The 22,041-nt window shown below is 45.7% G+C and overlaps 2 protein-coding genes across 3 annotated transcripts in view; both read left to right on the top strand.

Annotated features, from left to right (window-relative positions):
• LOC310780162 (protein NLRC3-like) overlaps positions 1 to 2,842 on the top strand; it is a 58,921-nt gene extending 56,079 nt beyond the window's left edge. For both annotated transcript variants that reach the window (XM_083640725.1, XM_083640724.1), the window contains one exon: positions 2,011 to 2,842. In XM_083640725.1, the coding sequence (XP_083496851.1) occupies positions 2,011 to 2,627 (617 nt within the window). In that variant the 3' untranslated portion in view covers positions 2,628 to 2,842. The remainder of the gene's footprint in view (positions 1 to 2,010) is intronic.
• Positions 1 to 22,041, top strand: part of LOC310779399 (NLR family CARD domain-containing protein 3-like) — a gene marked incomplete at its 3' end in the record, with an annotated part of 274,039 nt that overhangs the window by 81,173 nt on the left and 170,825 nt on the right. The gene's annotated exons all lie outside the window — the stretch shown is intronic.

Genomic DNA, 22,041 nt, shown 5'->3' on the forward strand with positions numbered 1-22,041 from the left:
CAGAGAGCTGGTTCTCTGTACTGCCTGATGAAGACCCGTGAGGGTCGAAACGTTGCTTTTTTGTAATTAAAAAACTCACCGTGGGAGCTTAAAAAACAGTGTGCGGATTTCCTTTTCTTTTTCTAGTCAGGGTCAGTAACACATAGAGTCATTCTGACACTTGGAACAGAAACTTCAAAGTCTTACCTTTCAGAAAAGGTCAGGCAGTTGTCTGTAACCCTAGCGGTTCAGCCACAGTAAGCATTTTAGTTTGAGTATGTCGTTTTCAACATTTTCTTCAGAAATAGGTGGCTTTAGAAGAGGTTTAATGGTGCTTTATAAAACACCCTCCACAGGTTTACAGTCATCCTGCACATTCAGTCTCTCTCTCTCCACACACTGTCTGTTCTCCCACTCAGCAGGTTTTTGTTTAGAGCTTACACAGTATTTATACATTGCCTTCCCATTTAGCAGCATCTGAGAGAGAGAGAGAGAGAGAGAGAGAAAGAGAGAGAAAGAGAGATGTGCAATTCAGTGTGGCCTGCAGGAACGAGAGAGAAAGAGAGAGAGAGAGAGAGAGAGAGCCTATTTGTGATTGTCTTTAGTTATCTTCCTACTTCTTATCTCTGTATATTGATGTGACCGCTGCATACAGACACTAAGACAAATTCCTCGTATGTAACTTGCATACTGTGGCAATAAAAGTGATTCTGATTCTGATTCTGAGAGAGAGATGTGCAATGCAGTGTGAGAGAGAGAGAGAGAGAGAGAGAGAGAGAGAGAGAGAGAGAGAGAGAGAGAGAGAGAGAGAGAGAGAGAGAGAGAGAGAGAGAAAGCCAGTGCAGCGCGTGCCTGCAGGAACGAGAGAGAGAGGGAGGGAGAGAGAGAGAGAGAGAGAGAGAGAGAGAGAGAAAGGCAATGCAGCGCGTGCGTGCAGGAACGTGAGAGAGAAAGAGAGAGAGAGAGAGAGAGAGAGAGAGAGAGAGAGAGAGAGGCAAGGCAGCGCGCGCCTCCAGGAACGTGTGAAGCTTCTGGCATACTCTTCGCGCCCAGCCAAGCGCATAGGGCGCACGGCGATTATGACGACATCGCACGGGGCGTGTCGGGGGGCGAGGCCTGAGCGCAGCGCGGCGCGTCCATGGAGATTTTTCTATCAGCGCGTCGGTTTTGCTGCCTGTGCCTGAGATCTCCGTGGTAGGCTATCAGCGGATATCTGCTGTGATTGAGTCCTCACCGTCGTAAAGTCGCCTTCAAAGCATGCTGTTCGATTATAACGAACTAGTTGTGTGGCTTAGCCTTCCCAAATGTGGAGGGGTCGTTTTTTATAATTTAATACATAGAATTGGGAACGTTACATTCAATTTCATTCAGACTGCCTGGAGCCTGGAGCTGCGCACTGAGTATGTTCTGTTTTGGCCCGCGCAGAGTGCGCGTGCCCTCCTCTGAGCCCCGCCTCCAGCGCGTGCGCGAAGAGTATGCCAGAAGCTTTAGAGAGAGAGAGAGAGAGAGAGAGAGAGAGAGAGAGAAAGGCAAGGCAGCGCGCGCCTCCAGGAACGTGAGAGAGAGAGAGAGAGAGAGAGAGAGAGAGAGAGAGAGAGAGAGAGAGAGAGAGAGAGAAGGCAATGCAGCGCGCGCCTGCAGGAATGAGAGAGAGAGGGGGGGGACTTGGCAGCTCTAGAAACACACACACACACACACACACACACACACACACACACACACACACACACACACGCACACACAGACACCTACACAAAGCTACATACACACACACCTACACGCACACAAACACACAGGACACACGCACGCACGCACGCACGCACACACACACACACACACACACGCACACACAGACACCTACACAAAGCTACATACACACACACCTACACGCACACAAACACACACGACACACGCACGCACGCACGCACGCACGCACACGCACACACACACACACACACACACACACACACAGCTGTGACAATAGTTGACAGGTCAAACTTGAGCTAAAATGGAGTCTTGTTGTCTCATCAGATGGCTGTGAACTCACACTGGATCCAAACACAGCAAACAAAGAGGTCCTCCTGTCTGAAGACAACAGAAAGGTGACACATGTGAGAGAGGAGCAGTCATATCCTGATCACCCAGAGAGATTTGACTCCTGGCAGCAGCTGCTGTGTAGAGATGGTCTCACTGGTCGCTGTTATTGGGAGCTGGAGAGGAAAGGAGAGGTTGTTATAGGAGTGACTTACAGAGGAATCAGCAGGAGAGGACGGGGTGATGACTGTGCGCTTGGAAGTAATGAAAAGTCCTGGAGTCTGTTCTGCTCTGATGAGACAGGTTACTCTGTCTGTCACAAAGACATAAGAACAGACCTACATCTTCCCTCCTCCTCTGTGTCTAACAGAGTCGCAGTTTATCTGGACTGGCCTGCTGGCTCTTTGTCTTTCTACACAGTTTCCTCTGACACACTGATCCACCTCTACACCTTCAACAACACGTTCACTGAACCAGTGTACCCTGGGTTTGCGCTTGGTTCTGGGCTTAAAACTGGGTTTGGGTTTCTGAACAAGTTTATGTATTCAGAGAATGTACATAAGTTAGGGATTGGGTTTGGTGCCTCAGTGTCTCTGTGTCAGATAGAGGAGTGAGAGAGAAACACACTGCTGACTAAACACAGCTGCTGAGATGATGCTGCACTCTGTACAGGATCACACACACACACACACACACACACACACACACACACACACACACACACACACACACACACACACACACACACACACACCTTAATGTAACAATAACAATGTTTGTATTTTCATGTGTTTTTACTCATTTTACTGTAAACAACAAACATGATCCATCAGTCAGTGTTCGTGTTGGGAAACTGAACAGGGTTTTAACAACACAGGTGTAAGAACATGATGATTTTATTGTGAAAATGAATTAATGAGACAGAATCAAGGTCTTCTTGTTAGTCTTAAGTCTTGTTGAGGTTAAAATATCTTTATTTTGCAACTTTGTTTTATTTAGCATTTGATCTATACTTTTGTTTGTTTCTCAGAATGACAGTTTTCTCTAAATGATGAACAATACTTATTGTTGAAAAAATGTACATATTGAACGTTGCTTTGGACAGAAGCATCTGCTAAATGACATCATGTAATGTAATGAATGCCCTAAAATAAACCACAAATGTCCTGTTGTTTAAGAAGTTGTGAGTCCTTTAATCTTAAATCACAAATCTGATTCAGGGATCACTGATTGTTTCTTTTCAGAGTTGCTCATTTCCCCCACACAGAGGCAACATTTCAATCAGATTTCATTCTATGTGTGGTTGATTTAATAGAAATAAAGGAGTGTGTTGTTTCTTAATTCATGCTCGTCTGCATGTTTTCATTCTTTGATTTAGTTTTAGTGCTGATTTGTGTCAACGGCTGCTTGCAGATTTGCTGTTATGCTCATGAGCTGAGCATAGTGAAGCAACAGCTGACACACAGTGTAGTGTCATGAATACACTGCTGTTGTTACTCAGGAGATAGTCTCTCCCCACACAGTGTAGTGTCATGAATACACTGCTGTTGTTACTCAGGAGATAGTCTCTCCCCACACAGTGTAGTGTCATGAATACACTGCTGTTGTTACTCAGGGGTTCTACAACAGCATGAGTGAATACTGGATTCTGATTGGCTAGCAACAGTGGTAAATAGGCCAACAATCTACAGTTCGGCTCCAACTGCAGTATCACTCCGCTCCCTGATGCTGACTCCGCTCCCTGTGCTGACTCCGCCCACTGTTAGCCTGTCAGTCGACAAATCTCTAACAAGGAAATGGCCGATCTCTAACAAGGAAATGTCCGATTTCGTAGTAACGTTTGATTTACTGGGTGGATTGAGTTTTGAGCAGTGGTTAGATGAAGATGAAGGTGAAGTGAACAAAGAACGACATGGTGAAATTGGGGAGAGAGAACTGGCTGAGCTTGAGTTGTCACGAGTTCGGACTAGCGGGAGGTCGGACTAGCGGGAGGTCGGACTAGCGCCCGGACCCCGAACCTGGGACTGTCAAACAAACAAACGCCCTCTGCCGTCACCAGATATCAACACACCACCACCAAAACGGGCTGCTTCAGATAACTGTTTAAATAACTGTACTTTTACAGGCAATGTATCAATAACTGTGAATCCCGTTAAGGAATAGGTTAGTTGTTTTTTGGCTCAAAGGCAACTAAATGTTTAGTGCAATCATTGATCTTGTGTATGGAACTATATTCTGTGGCGGAAGGATAAATGTATTCTGAAACCAGTAATGATTGTAAATAAATGAATTGGATGTTACAATTGTGTATTTTTTATATTATTTGGTAGCTGTTGTAGAAAACAAATTTACCTCTCGAGGTCGGGGGTTGTGGCCCCATTTACCACTGGTACAGGGTTTATAGCACTCGGCTTCGCCTCGTGCCACAACCCTGGACCAGTGGTAAATGGGGCCACAACCCCCTTCCTCTCGTGGTAAATGTGTTAAATAGTCTCTCCCCACACAGTGTAGTGTCATAAAAACACTGCTGTTGTTACTCAGGAGATAGTCTCTCCCCACACAGTGTAGTGTCATGAATACACTGCTGTTGTTACTCAGGAGATAGTCTCTCCCCACACAGTGTAGTGTCATGAATACACTGCTGTTGTTACTCAGGAGATAGTCTCTCCCCACACAGTGTAGTGTCATGAATACACTGCTGTTGTTAGTCAGGAGATAGTCTCTCCCCACACAGTGTAGTGTCATGAATACACTGGTGTTGTTACTCAGGAGATAGTCTCTCCCCACACAGTGTAGTGTCATGAATACACTGCTGTTGTTACTCAGGAGATAGTCTCTCCCCACACAGTGTAGTGTCATGAATACACTGATGTTACTCAGGAGATAGTCTCTCCCCACACAGTGTAGTGTCATGAATACACTGCTGTTGTTACTCAGGAGATAGCCTCTCCCCACACAGTGTAGTGTCATGAATACACTGGTGTTGTTACTCAGGAGATAGTCTCTCCCCACACAGTGTAGTGTCATGAATACACTGCTGTTGTTACTCAGGAGATAGTCTCTCCCCACACAGTGTAGTGTCATGAATACACTGCTGTTGTTACTCAGGAGATAGTCTTTCCCCACACAGTGTAGTGTCATGAATACACTGCTGTTGTTACTCAGGAGATAGTCTCTCCCCACACAGTGTAGTGTCATGAATACACTGCTGTTGTTACTCAGGAGATAGTCTCTCCCCACACAGTGTAGTGTCATGAATACACTGCTGTTGTTACTCAGGAGATAGTCTCTCCCCACACTCAAATATTACTTTGAATCGCTGCGCTCCGCATACTACATAAGTGAGTCTGTGCCAGTTCACAGCCACTGCTGGTTTTGAAGGCGGGGTGAAATTGAATGAGTGACAGGTCGTAGCACCGATGAGAGAGCAGTTAAAAAAATGGCATGCGCCTCCCGTGTCGTCTGATCGCAAAGTCGTTACTGATTGGAGAGGACTGAAGCCATCACTGGCACATGACCGGCCAAGTGAACGGTTCCCTCCCATAACCAGCCCTCTGAGGGAAAGTGTCCCAGACCCAGAGAGAGATCTGCAGCATGCAGTAACGTAGTGTATCAGCGTAAGAACTCTCATGGGTCTGGTGTTGAGACTACTCAGGAGCTGACCATGGTACTGAAGCAAGAGGCGTGTGTGTGTGTGTGTGTGTGTGTGTGTGTGTGTGTGTGTGTGTGTGTGTGTGTGTGTGTGTGTGTGTGTGTGTGTGTGTGTGTGTGTGTGTGTGTGTGTGTGTGTGTTACTCATGCCATGGATATTATGCGATTTCTGTCTGATGATATATGCTGTTTCATGCAGTCTGGGTTTATGTTACGTTTCCATGTTGTGTAAAATGGTTCATTACATAGTGCAGTGCACTGTAGATTCTGCCTATATTTTAGCCGGATACAACCTTTATAGACTATGTTGGTTAGTCTATGTTGTATTGGCAGTGTTTTGCTGTTATTGTTTTGCCTTTGGAATGCAGAATGTTGAAAGCTGAAATTGTCACTGTTTAGTCAGTTTGTCTGTCCTTTTTTATACTTACAGCACCCTCTAGTGGTGAGATGATGTGTACAGTAGTACAAGAGATTAATCAATGTTTCTTGATGTAATCATTGCCATTCAGATCAGAATTGGTTTGTAATCCATTCCTGAACATCATGGCAAGAGTGTTTCAATGTTCTTTCTTTCACTAGTTTACTGATCATTTCTTCCATGTTAACAAGTTGTAGCTGTCATAGATTGTGTTGCATAGTTGATTTCTCTACTGTTGACAAAATGTGATATTGTAAGTCGCTTTGGCCCATCCTCTTTTGTGCTGGCCCATCCAAAATCTGATTTCTGCCTACGCCACTGTACCAAAGAATTAGCTGTTCGTTGGCATCATCCCTGGATTGTGCTGGAATCTGGATTTGACAGCAGTTTAGTTTCTCAGCAGTGTGGCTCTAAGGTGCTAAACACCTCTAACACAGTGAGGACTCCTCCAGTCTAGAGAAAATAATCTGTATTGTGTTTTTACTGTTCATTTCTATTCTTCATTGTGTTTCTATTCATGTTTTAAAGCCTTTTTACAGTTTGTTCTGCTGCTACCCAGTTTCCTATCAGGGGCCAAAAAGCTGAGCAGTGACAGTAAGCAGCCAGCAGGGGGGAGCATGTGACCACCTCTACACACCACATGAAGATGAGGAAGTTGAATTTATATTACCTTTGTTTTACCTACTGGCAAAACAGAAAGTGGTTTGTATTTCACCTGTACAACAGGCCCTTTTGTCATCTCTGAGAAAAGGACCCTGGACTTGAACGCAGCATTTCTAGGTGAAAGAATAGCTCTCCGTACAGAAATTACTTCCTTCCGCGCTGCACCTGAAGGCAGCATTTCAAAGATGCATTGTCGGGCGTGTGCCCAAGCCACCCCCACATCACATATACACGGCAGTGGAGAGAGAGAGAGAGAGAGAGAGAGAGAGAGAGAGAGAGAGAGAGAGAGAGAGAGAGAGAGAGAAAACGCCCCTCGTCTTTTTCGAAGCAGCTTTTGTGAGTGACTGAGAAGCAAGCATGGGACAAGCACAGTCGCATCTACTGTGAGTCAGTGAGGACTCGAGAGTAGGGCTGTTTGTGTGACCGTGTGTTAAAGACCGACAATACCAGCCAGCCCCCGATCACTACACATCCCGCTATATTCAGCCATTCTCCCCGCACTAACGTTACATTAAAGGGCATCAAAACAGTCTTCTGCTTGCATTGCCTGCCCATGAGCGGTGCAACTATACGCACATTAACTTTTAACAGCCATACAGCCCTTCACTGCATGAAACCATGTCCACCCTGTAGCGAATCAGCAGTACACATACAGGGGTGAGCATTGGTAGTGTCTCAACTACAGATAGGAACTGATGTGTGGGAGTGTTGTATTGGGGAACACTATGCTGTGGGGATACTTCCGGGGAGGACTGAGCATGCGCGTCAGTCTCCACACACTGCTAGAAGGGAAGGCTGCTAGCTATGAGCGTGACAACCGCTGAGAGTTGTAATATAACTAACTGAGAATAAAGAACCTTGTACCATCAAGAAGCCTCTGCCTCATGAGTTACCAGGAACGTTACACTGGCGTCAGAAGTTTAAACGGTGAATATTGCCTCCAGATTCGGCGAAATGGTTAACAAGTTCCTGAAGAAAGAGCGCAAACGACTCAATCGAGAGGCGGGAAAGGCAAGAGCCGGGGCAGACTACCAGCCATCCGAGGAGGAAGATGTCTGGGTAGACGCAGCCGCTACCACAGAGAGCCAAGAGGGAAAAACAGCAGAAAGCCTGGGGTTGGTGAAAATAAAATCCGAACCAGACAGAGCTATCACCGTAGCCACGGAAGCTATCCCGCGGCTCAAGGGAGCTAGCAGGCAAGCTAGCGAGGCGGGAGAAGGAGCGGAAGAACCGGGACCGGTGAGAGTGAAGATCGAGCGGGTTGACATTGCCACTGTAGCCATGGAGGCTGTGCCACAGCCCAGCGGAGCTAGCCTGCGGGCCGAGGACAAAGATGGGACACGGGTCGAGGCGACAAAGGACGGCGAGCGGCGAGGAAGAAAGGAAATCACCCCGCCAAAATTCAACTGTAAAGGCGAGTGGGAGGCATACTGCAAGCAGTTTGAAGAGGCTGCAGATTGGAATGGCTGGACGAGAAGGGAGAGAGCCAGCTACCTCGTGATGGCCCTCGAGGGCGAGGCTACGGCGTGCGTGTCGGCAATAGCTGATACAAAGGACTTGGATGTGGTGATGGGGGTCCTGCGGAGACGTTTCGGCCGATGTGAGGAGCAGGCCATCGTAGCCGCGGAACTGTGTAACAGACGCAGACGACAGGGTGAGTCGCTGCGTGCACTGGCAACGGACATTGAGACTCTCAGCCGGCGCGCATACAGCCAGCTACCGACGGAGACGCTGGATGGGTTAGCCCTAAGCTACTTTGTCCAGGCCATCGAGCCACGGAGTCTAAGCCAGAAGGTAACGCTGGGACACCCGAAAACATTGGGAGCAGCGCTGGGGTTGGCGCTGGAGATAGAGACAGTAGAAGGCTGGGACAAGAGCAGCGGCATAATGGAGGCCGCCCCAGTGGTGAGAATGGCAGCGGAGAGCCAGCTACAAGAAGAGCCAGCGTGGAAGACGGCCTTGGCAGAGCAAAGCAACACGGTGAAAGAGCAAGGCGACAAGGTGAAAGAACTGTCCGAGTCAGTACAACAGCTGACAGAACAACTGCTCCGCAGAGCGACCCTGCAGCCCAACCCCGCTCGGCAGCCCACCCAGCGGAACAACAGCTGGGCCAGAGGGAGCATGATCTGCTGGGGATGTGGACGCCCCGGGCATCGGGAAGCAGACTGCCGCCGGAGAGCGTGGAACCAGGGAAACGGCACAGGGCCCGTCCAGATGGGACGAGACGGGTCTACGATGCCACAGTCCCCGTAGCCACGTCATCGCAGGAAGGAGCCCACCGACAGCAACGGGGAGGTGGGGCTCCGCCGGGCCCCGAAGTAGACGACATCGCCGGAGCTGTCAACATGCAGAGCGGGCCGCGCGCGATGAACGGCTGCCATGTTCCAGTCTACCTACAGGGGAGATACTGCGCCGCCCTGGTGGACACGGGGTGTACGGCAACGCTGGTGAACGTCAACATGATGCCCGAGGGGACGCGCCTGGAGCAGCCAGCAGCACAACTGCTAAGAACAGTATCCGGTGAGTTGATGCCAATGAGGGGGAGGGGACACGTAATGATAACAGTGGGGGGACAGACAGTGGACTTTCCGGTGTGGGTGGTAGAAATGACGGGACCCTGCATCCTGGGGGAAGACTACTTAACGCTAAACAAATGCACAGTAGACCTAGGAAAAAGCACATTGACATTTGCAGGGGGGCCAGTAGTCCAGATGGGCCACCCTCCCACCGTTCCAGAGGAGAGAGCTAATGTAAATAACATCACTGTATATCGCGTCACCGTAGTGCATGAGCCCCACCCAGCAGACCAAGCCCCTCCACAAAGCCCCGCCCCTAGCCCACCTCCAAACACTTGCCCTCAGCCAGCGCAACAGGCAGAGGGGGAGAGAGAGAGGTTAGAGATGCTCAGGGGATTGCACCAACGCCAGAGCGAAGGGTTAGAGCCCCAGCAGAGCGATGAACTGTGGAGGGTACTAGAGGAATATAAAGACATTTTCGCCATGTCGGATGATGAGCTAGGCTGTACCCACCTGGTGGAACACGAAATAGACACTGAGGGGGCGCGACCCGTCAGGTCATATCCCCGTCGGGTCCCAGCAGCGAGGAGAGAGATAGCGAACGAAGCTGTAGAGAACATGCTGCGGGCGGGGATCATTGAGCCATCAGACAGCCCGTGGGCGTCAGGGGTAGTGCTGGTGAGGAAGAAAAAGAGCCCCAAAATGCGATTTTGTGTAGACTATAGGGGGCTGAACAAAGTGACAAAAAAAGACGCATACCCGATGCCCATCATCGAGGAACTGTTAGACGCCGCGGGAGAGTCATCCTGGTTCTCATCCCTAGACCTCCGTAGCGGGTACTGGCAGGTGCCCCTCCGCGACGATGCCAAACAAAAGACCGCCTTCCGCACAGAGAAGGGGCTGTGGCAGTTTCGAGTACTCAGTTTCGGGCTGTGCAACGCACCAGCAACGTTCGAGAGGTTAATGGAGAAGCTGCTGGGAGACATTCCCCGATCTGAATGCGTCGTGTATTTAGATGACATCTTGACACACGGGGGCACGTTCCAGGCAGCAGTGGGGGCGTTACGAAAAGTCCTGCAGAAGATAGCAGAGGCGGGTCTAAAGTTACACCCAGACAAGTGCCACTTCCTGAAGAGGAGGGTGGAGTTCTTAGGGCATGGCATCGGCGCGGGGGGCATTCGCACCCAGGAAGAGAAGACTCAGGCGGTCATGGAGTGGCCCACCCCCAGAAACAAAGGCGAACTCGAGAGCTTCGTAGGGCTAGCCGCATACTACAGGAAATTCGTAAACGGGTTTTCTAAAATAGCGGAACCACTGTTCAGGCTAAAAGAGAAGAACGCAGACTTCCACTGGACGACAGAATGCCACCTAGCCTTCAAAGCCCTCAAGAAAGCGCTGACCGAGTCTCCGGTGCTTAGAGCACCAGACCCCGCCCTGCCGTTCCTACTAGACACTGATGCCAGCAACGGGGGTATGGGGGCCGTGCTGTCCCAGGCGGGGCCGGACGGGGAGCGGGTGGTGGCGTACTACAGCAAGACTTTCGATAAAGCAGAACGTAACTACTGCGTCACCCGCCGGGAGCTCCTCGCCGTAGTAGAAGCACTACGACACTTTAGATATTACCTCCTGGGACAGCCGCGGTTCACCATACGGACCGACCACTCGGCGCTGCAGTGGCTGTGGTCCTTCCGAGAGCCGGAGGGGCAAGTGTGCCGCTGGTTAGAGAAAATGGCAGACTACAACTTCACGATAGAACACAGGGCAGGGGCGCGCCACGTCAACGCAGACGCCCTGTCACGACGACCCTGTGCAGAGAGAGGGTGTACGTACTGCGAAAAGAGAGAAGGAAGAGAGAGAGAGCTCAAAGAGGAAGCTAGGATCTGCCCTAACCACACAGGGGATGGACGAGTGTGCAAGACGCTGCGGGTGGCAGAGGCAGCGGATTGGAGGGGCCACCAAGAAAACGACAGGGAGCTGTCACCAGTACTGCAATGGGTAGAAGAGGGCCAGAAGCCGCCCTGGGAAGAGGTGGCAGGGGCCACCGACACAACCAAAGGGCTGTGGGCAGGGTTCGACACCCTGAGATTGAGTAGCGGAGTGCTGATGAAGTCCTGGAAGGAGCCAGCGACAGGAGAGCATAAGTGGCGGAAAGTAGTGCCGACGACGCTGAGGGAGGAGGTGTGCAGGAGCTGCCATGGAACTGTAGGGGCTGGGCACTTTGGGGTAAACAAAACCCTCCGTCGCATCAGACAAGGCTTTTATTGGGGGAGGATGGGGAGAGACGTACAGGACTTCTGTCGACGCTGCGACCTCTGCGCAGCGTACAAAGGCCCGTTAGACCAGTCTCGCGCCCCGCTCCAACAGCTAGCAGCAGGAGCCCCCATGGAGAGGGTAGCGGTAGACGTGATGGGACCTTTCCCACGCTCAGACAGTGGAAATAAGTACGTCCTGGTCGCCATGGACTATTTCACAAAATGGCCAGAGGCGTACGCACTGCCCGACCAGGAGGCGGGGACGGTGGTCGACGCACTAGTAACCGGCATGTTCAGTAGGTTCGGAGCACCAGAGACCCTACACAGTGACCAAGGGAGAAACTTTGAGTCACGAGTGTTCGCCACCATGTGCGAGAAACTGAACATTAAAAAGACACGGACCACAGCATTGCACCCCCAGAGCGATGGCCTTGTAGAAAGATTAAATCGAACGCTGAAAAAGCAGTTGGCCATCCTCACGGAGGAACACCAGAAGGACTGGGACACGCACCTGCCTCTCATCCTCATGGCCTACAGATCTGCCACACAAGAGTCCACCTCCTGCACACCAGCTCTGCTCATGTTAGGTCGAGAACTGCGGACACCAGCAGAAATGGCGTTCGGCAAGCCACCAGATGCACTGGACGCTCCCCCAGGGCGAGAGTACGCCAGGAGGCTACAAGATCGCTTAGAGTCCGCTCACCACTTCGCTCGGGACCAGCTAGAGAAAGCAGGCATGAAACAAAAAAGAAATTATGATGTGAGGGCAAAGGGAAACCATTTCCAGGGGGGGGAGTTGGTCTGGGTGTACACACCCCGGAGAAAAAAAGGGCGTAGCCCTAAACTGGACTGTCACTGGACAGGCCCATGCAGGGTCATGGAGAGAATGGGGGAGGTGGTGTACCGAGTGCAGATGCCACTTGGTGGCAAGAAGGTACTCCACCGAGACAGGTTGGCCCCATACCGGGGGGGGTGTACCTTTCCCCCAGATCTCGGCCGCCCGGCGGTTTCACCTAGACAGGCTGAAAGAAGGACTCTGTTTCCACAGAGAGGGGCGTCCGGCCATGACCGGGCGGGCCCCACTCAGGGACGTGAAAGCCCAGAGACACTGCAGGTGGGATCAGCCCCGCAGGCAGATTCACAGAGACTAACACGGCCACGGAGAGAGCCAAGGGCTCCAGGACGATTTAACAACTTTGAGTTGTATTAAAAAAAAAAAAGAAAAAAAAGAAAAAAAAAAAGAAAGAGAGGAGATGGTGGTTGGAAATGTTGAAATGTTGTAACAGAAAGTAAAGGATGTGCATGACATGAGATATTGTGGGGGAGGAGATGTGGGAAAGTCTGAGAGTGCAACATAAAATGTGGTTGGAAAGAAAAAAAACAAAGAAGCTGTTAAAAAAAAGATGTTGGGGGTGTTTTGGTAGGTGGTGTGTGATGTGTTATCAACGTGGGCGTTGACCTTATTGTTGGGCGGGGAGTATGTAGCGAATCAGCAGTACACATACAGGGGTGAGCATTGGTAGTGTCTCAACTACAGATAGGAACTGATGTGTGGGAGTGTTGTATTGGGGAACACTATGCTGTGGGGATACTTCCGGGGAGGACTGAGCATGCGCGTCAGTCTCCACACACTGCTAGAAGGGAAGGCTGCTAGCTATGAGCGTGACAACCGCTGAGAGTTGTAATATAACTAACTGAGAATAAAGAACCTTGTACCATCAAGAAGCCTCTGCCTCATGAGTTACCAGGAACGTTACAACCCTTTGAACGACGTGCAATGATTGATGAGGGCCAAAGTCACCCCCTCTTCCAGCATAAGCATATGAACCAACAATGGCCAAATAGCCTACTTAGCCATACTATGATAATACTGTACTACCCATATTAATGCAACACTACAACTTTGCACAAAACTCTCAAGTGTTGTTAACTGTGCTCTTATTGTAATGTTAAATCATGTGCTCTTATTGTAATGTTAAGCAGAGTTGGGGTCCGTTACTCAAAAAAGTAATATATTACACATTACACATTACTTTCAAAAAAAGTAATGCCTTACTTTACTTGATTACTCCCTGGAGAAAGTAATTCGTTACACTACTCGTTACATTACTTTTGCGTTACTCCGTAAAATCGCCTGAGATGCATTGTCACGTAATTTGCCAGTTAACAATACAACATTAAACCTTACATACGGCCATATATTAGCACAAATCTTTATCGTAATAAGGAGGACATAGACAAGATCTTTCTTTATGCTCTTTAATGCCACAAAGCTGACAAGCAACGTAGGTCACACAGGACGCTTCTTGAACACAGAAATCAAATCAGCAACTTTGATCAGGAGGATATGGTCAGGAGGAGGACCTGTTTTCTCTCTAAAGGTATAGTTTGACCCTGAATTAAAATTCAGTCACTATCTAATGATCCCCATGTCAGTCACTCATGATGAGTGACGACGACACACAAGTTGCAGGACTACCAACCAACTCAACTACCAACCACACAGTGAGTCTTCTCAACCTGTTGTCAACACAAACTATTGTATCTCCTAGCGACTAAGACATATAGCTCCCCTCCCCCCCATTTCTCCAAGTAGCTTGTGCAGCATAATCAAATTGTCATCAAATGATTGCACTGTGGCTGTGTCCAATGTTGTAAACCTTGTAGTCTCCTAAATATTTCATACTGACAATGTTCTGATGATGTGTCAAATATTGGACTCTTGGACCCACACTGCAATCGTTTGGCTACATTTGATGAGGTCAGGTGAAAACAGAAAAATATTGTGGCAAGAACAAGGCTCAATTGCATGCCTAACAGAACAGAACCTTATGATTGATTGATTGACCATATTATGGAGAGAGCTGGCTATTATGGAAGAAATGCTGAAGTCAGTGTAGTGTAAAATGAAGAGGTAGGTTGTTGAACGAGTAGAAGCAGTATATAAATGCCTCAACATAAAACTATATAAAATATGAGGTTGGCCTTCCCAACACTGTCTAGTGCAAATATGAACTTCCTCAAAATAATACATCCATAAATAAAATAATATGAGACTGGCCTTCCCAACACTGTGCAGAGGAGAGGTAGGTACTTGTTGAACAAGTAAAAGTAGGCTATATAACCAGCTCAAAATAAAACATGACACATTCTAGTGCAAATATTACCTGCATAAAAATAAACTATCCATAAATAACAAAATAACAGACTGGCCTTCTCAACACTTCTTATTTAGTGCAAATATTAACTGCCTCAAAATAATATATCCATAAAAAAAAGAAACTGGCCTTCCCAACACACTTAGTGCAGAGAAGAAGAGGTATGTTGTTGAACAAGTTAAAGCAGTATACACCCACCTCAAAATAAAACTATATGAAATAATATAAGAGGTTGGCCTTCCCAACTAGTGCAAACTTCTAGTGCGAATATTAACTGCCTCAATATATATATATATATATATATATTTATATATATATATATCCCTAAAAGAGAATGGCCTTCCTAACACCATTAGATGATGACAGACTTAAAAGGGTAAAAAAACATGTTTAAAAGGCATACATGAACTGCATTTAACAAGCCAAACTCAATCAAGTCATTCCCTCACCTGACCAAACCATGGCTTTATACTGCTGTAGTTCAGCTTATTTGACGTGTTTCTCACTAAAGCAGTGGTTATACCTCATAAGGAGGAGTCTCTCAAATCGTTTGTCTGACAACCTGTTCCTCCTTGGAGTCAGCACAAGGCTGCCCAGGCTGAACAGCCTCTCCACCGGGGCACTAGATGGTGTCGCTGTGTTGAATTTCATGGATATCTTCTTTATTGTAGGGAACCTGTTGAGGATCTCCATCTCAGACCCAGACTTCAGATAGTCCATGACTTCGTTGTCGGGGTTGAAGTTTGCTCTATCCTCTTCCTCTAATGCAAAGAAGTCTTCCTCACTGCTGGAAGCGGGGGTTTCCTGCTGAGGCCTAGCCTCCTGCTCATTGTGGGGAACAGCCACGGGGAAAGCGCGACACTCTGCTGTCAGCAGTGACCTCAGGGCGTCTCTCCTGTCCTCTTCTCTCAGCCACCGCACCTTAAACTTTGGCAAAGTGACAGCAGCAAGGAGAGCATCTCTGCTGTCCAACACAGACGCAAATCGCGTCTTGATGGCCTGCAATATAAAAAGATTTAGAAATTAGATATAATTTCTCTTATAGAGTACAAAACATGCATCTTTGTGGAAGGAGTTGACAGGTGAATGGTGCAACAGGCAGAGAGGAGAGTCGTGCACTTACAAAATTGACTAGCTCTTCAGAAGCACAGCCCCATTAAATACATCTTACATTCTTTCACAGCTTAATTTAGGGTGAAATTTAGAATACTGTGATAGGGCTTCTGGGTGGAAATGCATTGCTAGCCTAGCAGACTAATTAACTCAGTGCAAGCATTATGTTAGGGAGGGATGTGCATCTGACAAGTTTCTCTCACATCACACACAGGCCCCTATTCTCCCACAGGCCTTCGGCGCTAAAACGGTGCCGCGTCTATGTGCCGACAGGCCGCAGTGCCGACAGGTCGCAATGCCGATAGCCCACAAGCAGAACCAGCTGAGCGAGGCGGCGTGCAGCGTGTCGGTGGAGCTATACCTCTCCCAGCCCCCACGCCAAACTTAACCTCCCCCCATGCCTAAACCTAACCTCCCCCAGACCCTAATCCAAAACCTAACCTCTCCCAGCCCCCACGCCAAACCTAACCTCCCCCCATGCCTAAACCTAACCTCCCCCAGACCCTAACCCAAAACCTAACCTCTCCCACCCCCACGCCTAAACCTAAGGTCGGCAGTGCGGGTGGTCGGCATAGCAGGTGGTCGGCATAGCGGGTGGACCCCGCTAAAACGGGCCTTAAACGCAAAAAAAACGTGCCTTGCGCCTGTTTTGGGACGATATCAATATGGCTTTACGCTGCCAAATGCGCTTTAGGCCGAATGGGCGTGGCGCAGTCCCAGAATGGGCCAAAGTGGGCGTGTCGGCGCTAAATACCGGCCTACTGATATCTTCCGAGCTGGCGTAAATTTAGCGCCTTGCGCTTTTGAAAAGCAGGCCTATTCAGTGCCGGGGACAGGATAGTGAATGGAGAATAGAATATATAGAAAAAAATAGTTTAGAACACAATAGAATATAAGATTGGAAGATTACAGCATGCAGTGGCAACCCTTCTCAGGCTTTGGGTGAAGCTGCAATGCACAGTTTCATTTATTTAGTTTAGGCTATCATAATAATCCCCATTTATGTGCAGCATCCAGACAGCAGCAGAGTTATATCTGTCAGATCTTTTTCAAATGGGATAGCTGTCTAACTACACATATTTGATGTATAAAAAAATCGTTTTGGAACATTTTGATTAGCAATATTAACTTTGTATTAATATAGCTCAACGTTTTATTACCCCCCCCCCCCCCCCCCGAAATTAGCTAGGCTTCTAATATTACTAATATTACTAATTAATATGTATTATTATTTCATTCAGATAATTGACATTATAGGCATGTATATCGTTTAATGTGAGAGAAAGGGAGAGAGAAAGAAAGAGAGAAAGAAACTGGATAAACTTTTGTGTAGCGCTTCTTCAAACCCCACTCTCATTACAGCTATTCATTACAGAATTGTCTGTTGTATTTGTAACATGCCATACTCAGGCGTTATGTAGACATCCAGACCGGAGACGTGTCTAGTCTTATTGCAAGCTTTATTGACAGTCTACTAGTTCCAATACTTCCGGTCCGTTCTCTATATGTTCCCCACATACACCCGTACATACCATACGTTCCTACTAGGGGTGTCACGATACACTCAGTTCACGATACGATACGTATCACGATACTGGGTTCACGATAACGATACGATACGATACGATTTTAACAATATTTTTTTAAACTTGAATAATGACAATATATGACTGGAAAAGTAGTATTTTATTTGAAATGCACAAATACAAAACATGCTGTTGTGGGAAATTGTTTTTACAATAACAACTAGAAAAAACATGAGATTGGAGATAAGGCTTATCTTGAAATAGAATGAGTTACACCGTCACTTAGATTTACTTTGAACTAAAAGGTTTCTCAGCAGTATAAATTCTCATTATGCATCTTCAGTTTTTCTTCAAACTCAAACAACAAGACTTTTCTTAGTCTATTTTTTATGCATCTTCAGTTTTTCCTGTCAAGTAAACAGTTTTGCCAGAAACTCAATTGAATGGTTTCTCTCCTGTATAACTTCTCATGTGTCTCTTCAGAGACTTGTTCAACTGAACTACTTTCCACACATTGAACTTCAACAAACAAAGACGTTTCTTTGTCTATTTTTGAAAAAAAAAAAAAAAAAAAAAAAAAAAAAAAAAATCACGATATGAGATTTCATCTCAACGATACATATCGTGACGTTTTACTATCGCGAAATTTCGTGGGACGATATATTGTGACACCCCTAGTTCCTACACATATACCATCACTACATCTCCCCCCTTTAGTTGAGTGTCAGACTTTCTTAAAAGAGCTTCTTTTGTTTTTACTGTACTTGTAAATAAACCTGAACAATGAATAGCAAACAGCCTTAGTAAACATTCCAGTACACATCATACTTTCTTTACTTCTCCCCTCCTTTTTTTTTTTTTTTTTTTTTAGTAGTGCATACCGTCCAACTGTTAGTTTTTGAGTTTTGAGTTTAACTTTATTGTCCCATAGGGAAATTTGTCTTAGGCATTTGTACAGCAGCAATAGGGCAATGACAAACGTAACAGACAGTACAGTACATCTGAAGACAAACAGCGTGTAAACAAGAGGACAACATAGTACATGATACAGCCTGGGCTACGAGTTAACAACTCTACCTAACCACGTATTGCACTTCAGTATTCAAATATTGCACTTCAAGTATTGCACAATTCCAAAACCGCATATCAAACCAAAACCATCATAAAACCATGGTTACTTAAAACTAAAAACATTAAAACCACAGTAAAGGGTAAAAGAAATAAAAAGATAAAATGATAAGAGAAATAAAATGAAATAAAATGAATATAAAACTAACTAAGGCAAGATAAATATCACATGACCAGACAGGCTGCAGGGACAGCCGAGCTCAGAGTGAGCTACCATGTATGCCACACCAATACCATCAGAGATTTCTCGGATCATCCGGCTCTTTAACACGTTCAGTGCCAGCGACGCCATATGGCGTCATTAGAAATTTACCGTACAGTGCCAGCGACGCCAAATGGCGTCATAACTCCAAATTGTTTTTTTTGACGGGGGGGTGTCGATCTACAACACGTTCTCACTCCGACCACGTAGCATATTGACGCTTTGTCCCGTCCCTTATGCGCCACTTGTTACTAACATGGTACCCTTGAGCGACCCATGAAACGACTTGGGCTTTCCGACTAAACTCAATGCAAACCCATAGAAGTCAACTTTGACGCTTATGGCAACTGCTCCCCCATCAGCCTAACTGCTCGCCCATTAGTCAACTGCTCACCATTAGCGTCTGGGGGGAGGTTAGGTTTAGGCGTGGGAGGTGGGAGAGGTTAGGTTTAGGGTCTGGGGGAGGTTAGGTTTAGGCATGGGGTGGGAGAGGTTAGGGTTAGGGTTAGGGTCTGGGAGAGGTTAGGTTTAGGCATGGGGTGGGAGAGGTTAGGTTTAGGGTTAGGGTCTGGGAGAGGTTAGCTCCTCCAGACCCTAATGGGCGAGCAGTTGACTAATGGTGGAGCAGTTAGGCTAATAGGGGAGCAGTTGCCATAAGCGTCAAAGATGACTTCCATGGGTTTGCATTGAGTTTAGTCGGAAAGCCCAAGTCGTTTCATGTGTCGCTCAAGGGTACCATGTTAGTAACAAGCGACGCACAAGGGACAGGACAAAGCGTCAATATGCGACGCGCTCAGAGTGAGAACGGGTTGCGATCTAAGCTTCTTACGTCGCCTCTAACAATATTGTAGCTATTGGAGGTCGATAACCTATTTTACAAACCCATTAGGTGGCGACAGCACTCTCCTGATCAGAGAAAAAGGAGCCAAACACACAGAAATAGTCACTGGGGAAAATGAGGAAATCGCATCGCATCCGTCCGTATGCATCGACGTGCCTCCATAAACGAGCACAACGCCAGCTGTGCCCCCAGCAGCAGCATCCGCTGTCACAACTGAGCACCTCCATGTACGCTGCAACAGCACATTCACATAATCAGCCTTATTATTCCGAACTGGAAGCATGCCAGCCCGTGACAAACACACGCGGAACCAAAAAGCTGAATGTCGCGCACCATTCACTGTGTGTGCGCAGCAAACTCAGCAGAGACTGAGAGCCACCAGACACATAAGACACACCCAGGAGGCGTCCCATACGGAAGAGGCATATATACACATATATGTAGTAAACATACATGTAGTATATGTTCATATAAGTATTCGACATATATCCACCTATATATCCAGGATATATGTGCATATATGTGCATATGTATCACAATATATGAACATGTATGGAATTGGAACGTTTCATATATGGTCCATATATGTTTGTCCTATATAATTATATATGTGCATACACGTATAGATTGTATATGGACACATATGGCAATTAATTATATGTACATTTGTATGCATTGACACTATACGGACATATATGGTTAATACATATAAAACTATATATGAATAATAACTATACATACATATATGTTTTATTTTATATGAACATATATGACTATTACCTGTGTATAACTGTATGTATTTATCTGTATTCGACATATATCCACCTATATATCCAGGATATACGTGCATATATGTGCATATATATCACAATATATGAACATGTATGGAATTGGAACGTTTCATATATGGTCCATATATGTTTGTCCTATATAATTATATATGTGCATACATGTATATATTGTATATGGACACATATGGCAATTAATTATATGTACATTTGTATGCATTGACAGTATACGGGCATATATGGTTAATACATATATAACTATATATGAATAATAACTATACATACATATGGTTTATTTTACATGAACATATATGACTATTACCTGTGTATAACTGTATGTATTTATCTGTATTCGACATATATCCACCTATATATCCAGGATAGATGTGCATATATGTGCATATATATCACAATATATGTACATGTATGGAATTGGAACGTTTCATATATGGTCCATATATGTTTGTCCTATATAATTATATATGTGCATACATGTATAGATTGTATATGGACACATATGGCAATTAATTATATGTACATTTGTATGCATTGACACTATACGGGCATATATGGTTAATACATATAAAACTATATATGAATAATAACTATACATACATATGTTTTATTTTATATGAACATATATGACTATTACCTGTGTATAACTATGTATTTATCTGTATTCGACATATATCCACCTATATATCCAGGATATATGTGCATATATATCACAATATATGAACATGTATGGAATCAAAACACATATCTCTTAATTAAAAGAAATATAATTTTCCAAATTATTTTTGATTGAACAACATCTCAGAAGTGAAACCCACCATAAAAATGGTTAGTTTTGTGCAAGACTTCCAGCACTACTGGATATTTTCAAGGTTAGTCCAGTGTGCATGAGATTGAAAAATAAGGGTTTTTTGACAGTGGTGTCATTAAAATGCCCCATAGTCTATATTATGGTTTTAGTAGTGTAAACATTATATATTATATATGATTTAGAAGCTCATCGTAAAGCTGATTCCAAATATATAATTTAAAAACTTCATAAATTAAATCCTGTGGAGTTATTAACCATATTAGATCCCTAATCTCTGCCCCAAATGCATCATGGGACTTCCATGCAAATTCTGGAGAAATGTTCACGCCCCCTCCAACCAGTCTCTCTGCTGCACCCTGGATTACTTACATGAACATAGATGATCACATGTATGAGAATACTCATATATGTTAATTGCTTATATGAGCATACCTGCTGACATATGTAAGTAAAGTCTTCTATGTTAATTGCTGATATACACATATATGTAGACATATGTAAGTTTAACCCTTGTTCAATGCGTACACAAACATATATGATTACATGTATGAGAATATCTGCATATGTTAACTGATTATATGAGCATATATGTTGACATACATAATAGTAATCATATATGTTTAATGCTTATACAAACACATATTTTGATATGGAAGAGAATAACATATATGTGTGTTGCTTGTATTTGCATATATGCGGAAATATGTCGAAATATTCTTATGTTAATTGCTTATATGTACATATATCTAAACATATGCGAGAATAACCCTGTATGTCCATTACTTGTATGAACATATATGATCACATGTATGAGAATACTCATATATGTTAATTGCTTATATGAGCATACATGCTTACATATGTAAGTAAATTCTTATATGTGAATTGCTGATATGCACGTATATGTAGACATATGTAAGTTTAACCATATATGTTCAAAGCTTAC

Source organism: Poromitra crassiceps (genome assembly GCF_964638095.1).
Source record: "Poromitra crassiceps genome assembly, chromosome: 7".
Classification (NCBI taxonomy): Eukaryota; Metazoa; Chordata; class Actinopteri; order Beryciformes; family Melamphaidae; genus Poromitra; species Poromitra crassiceps.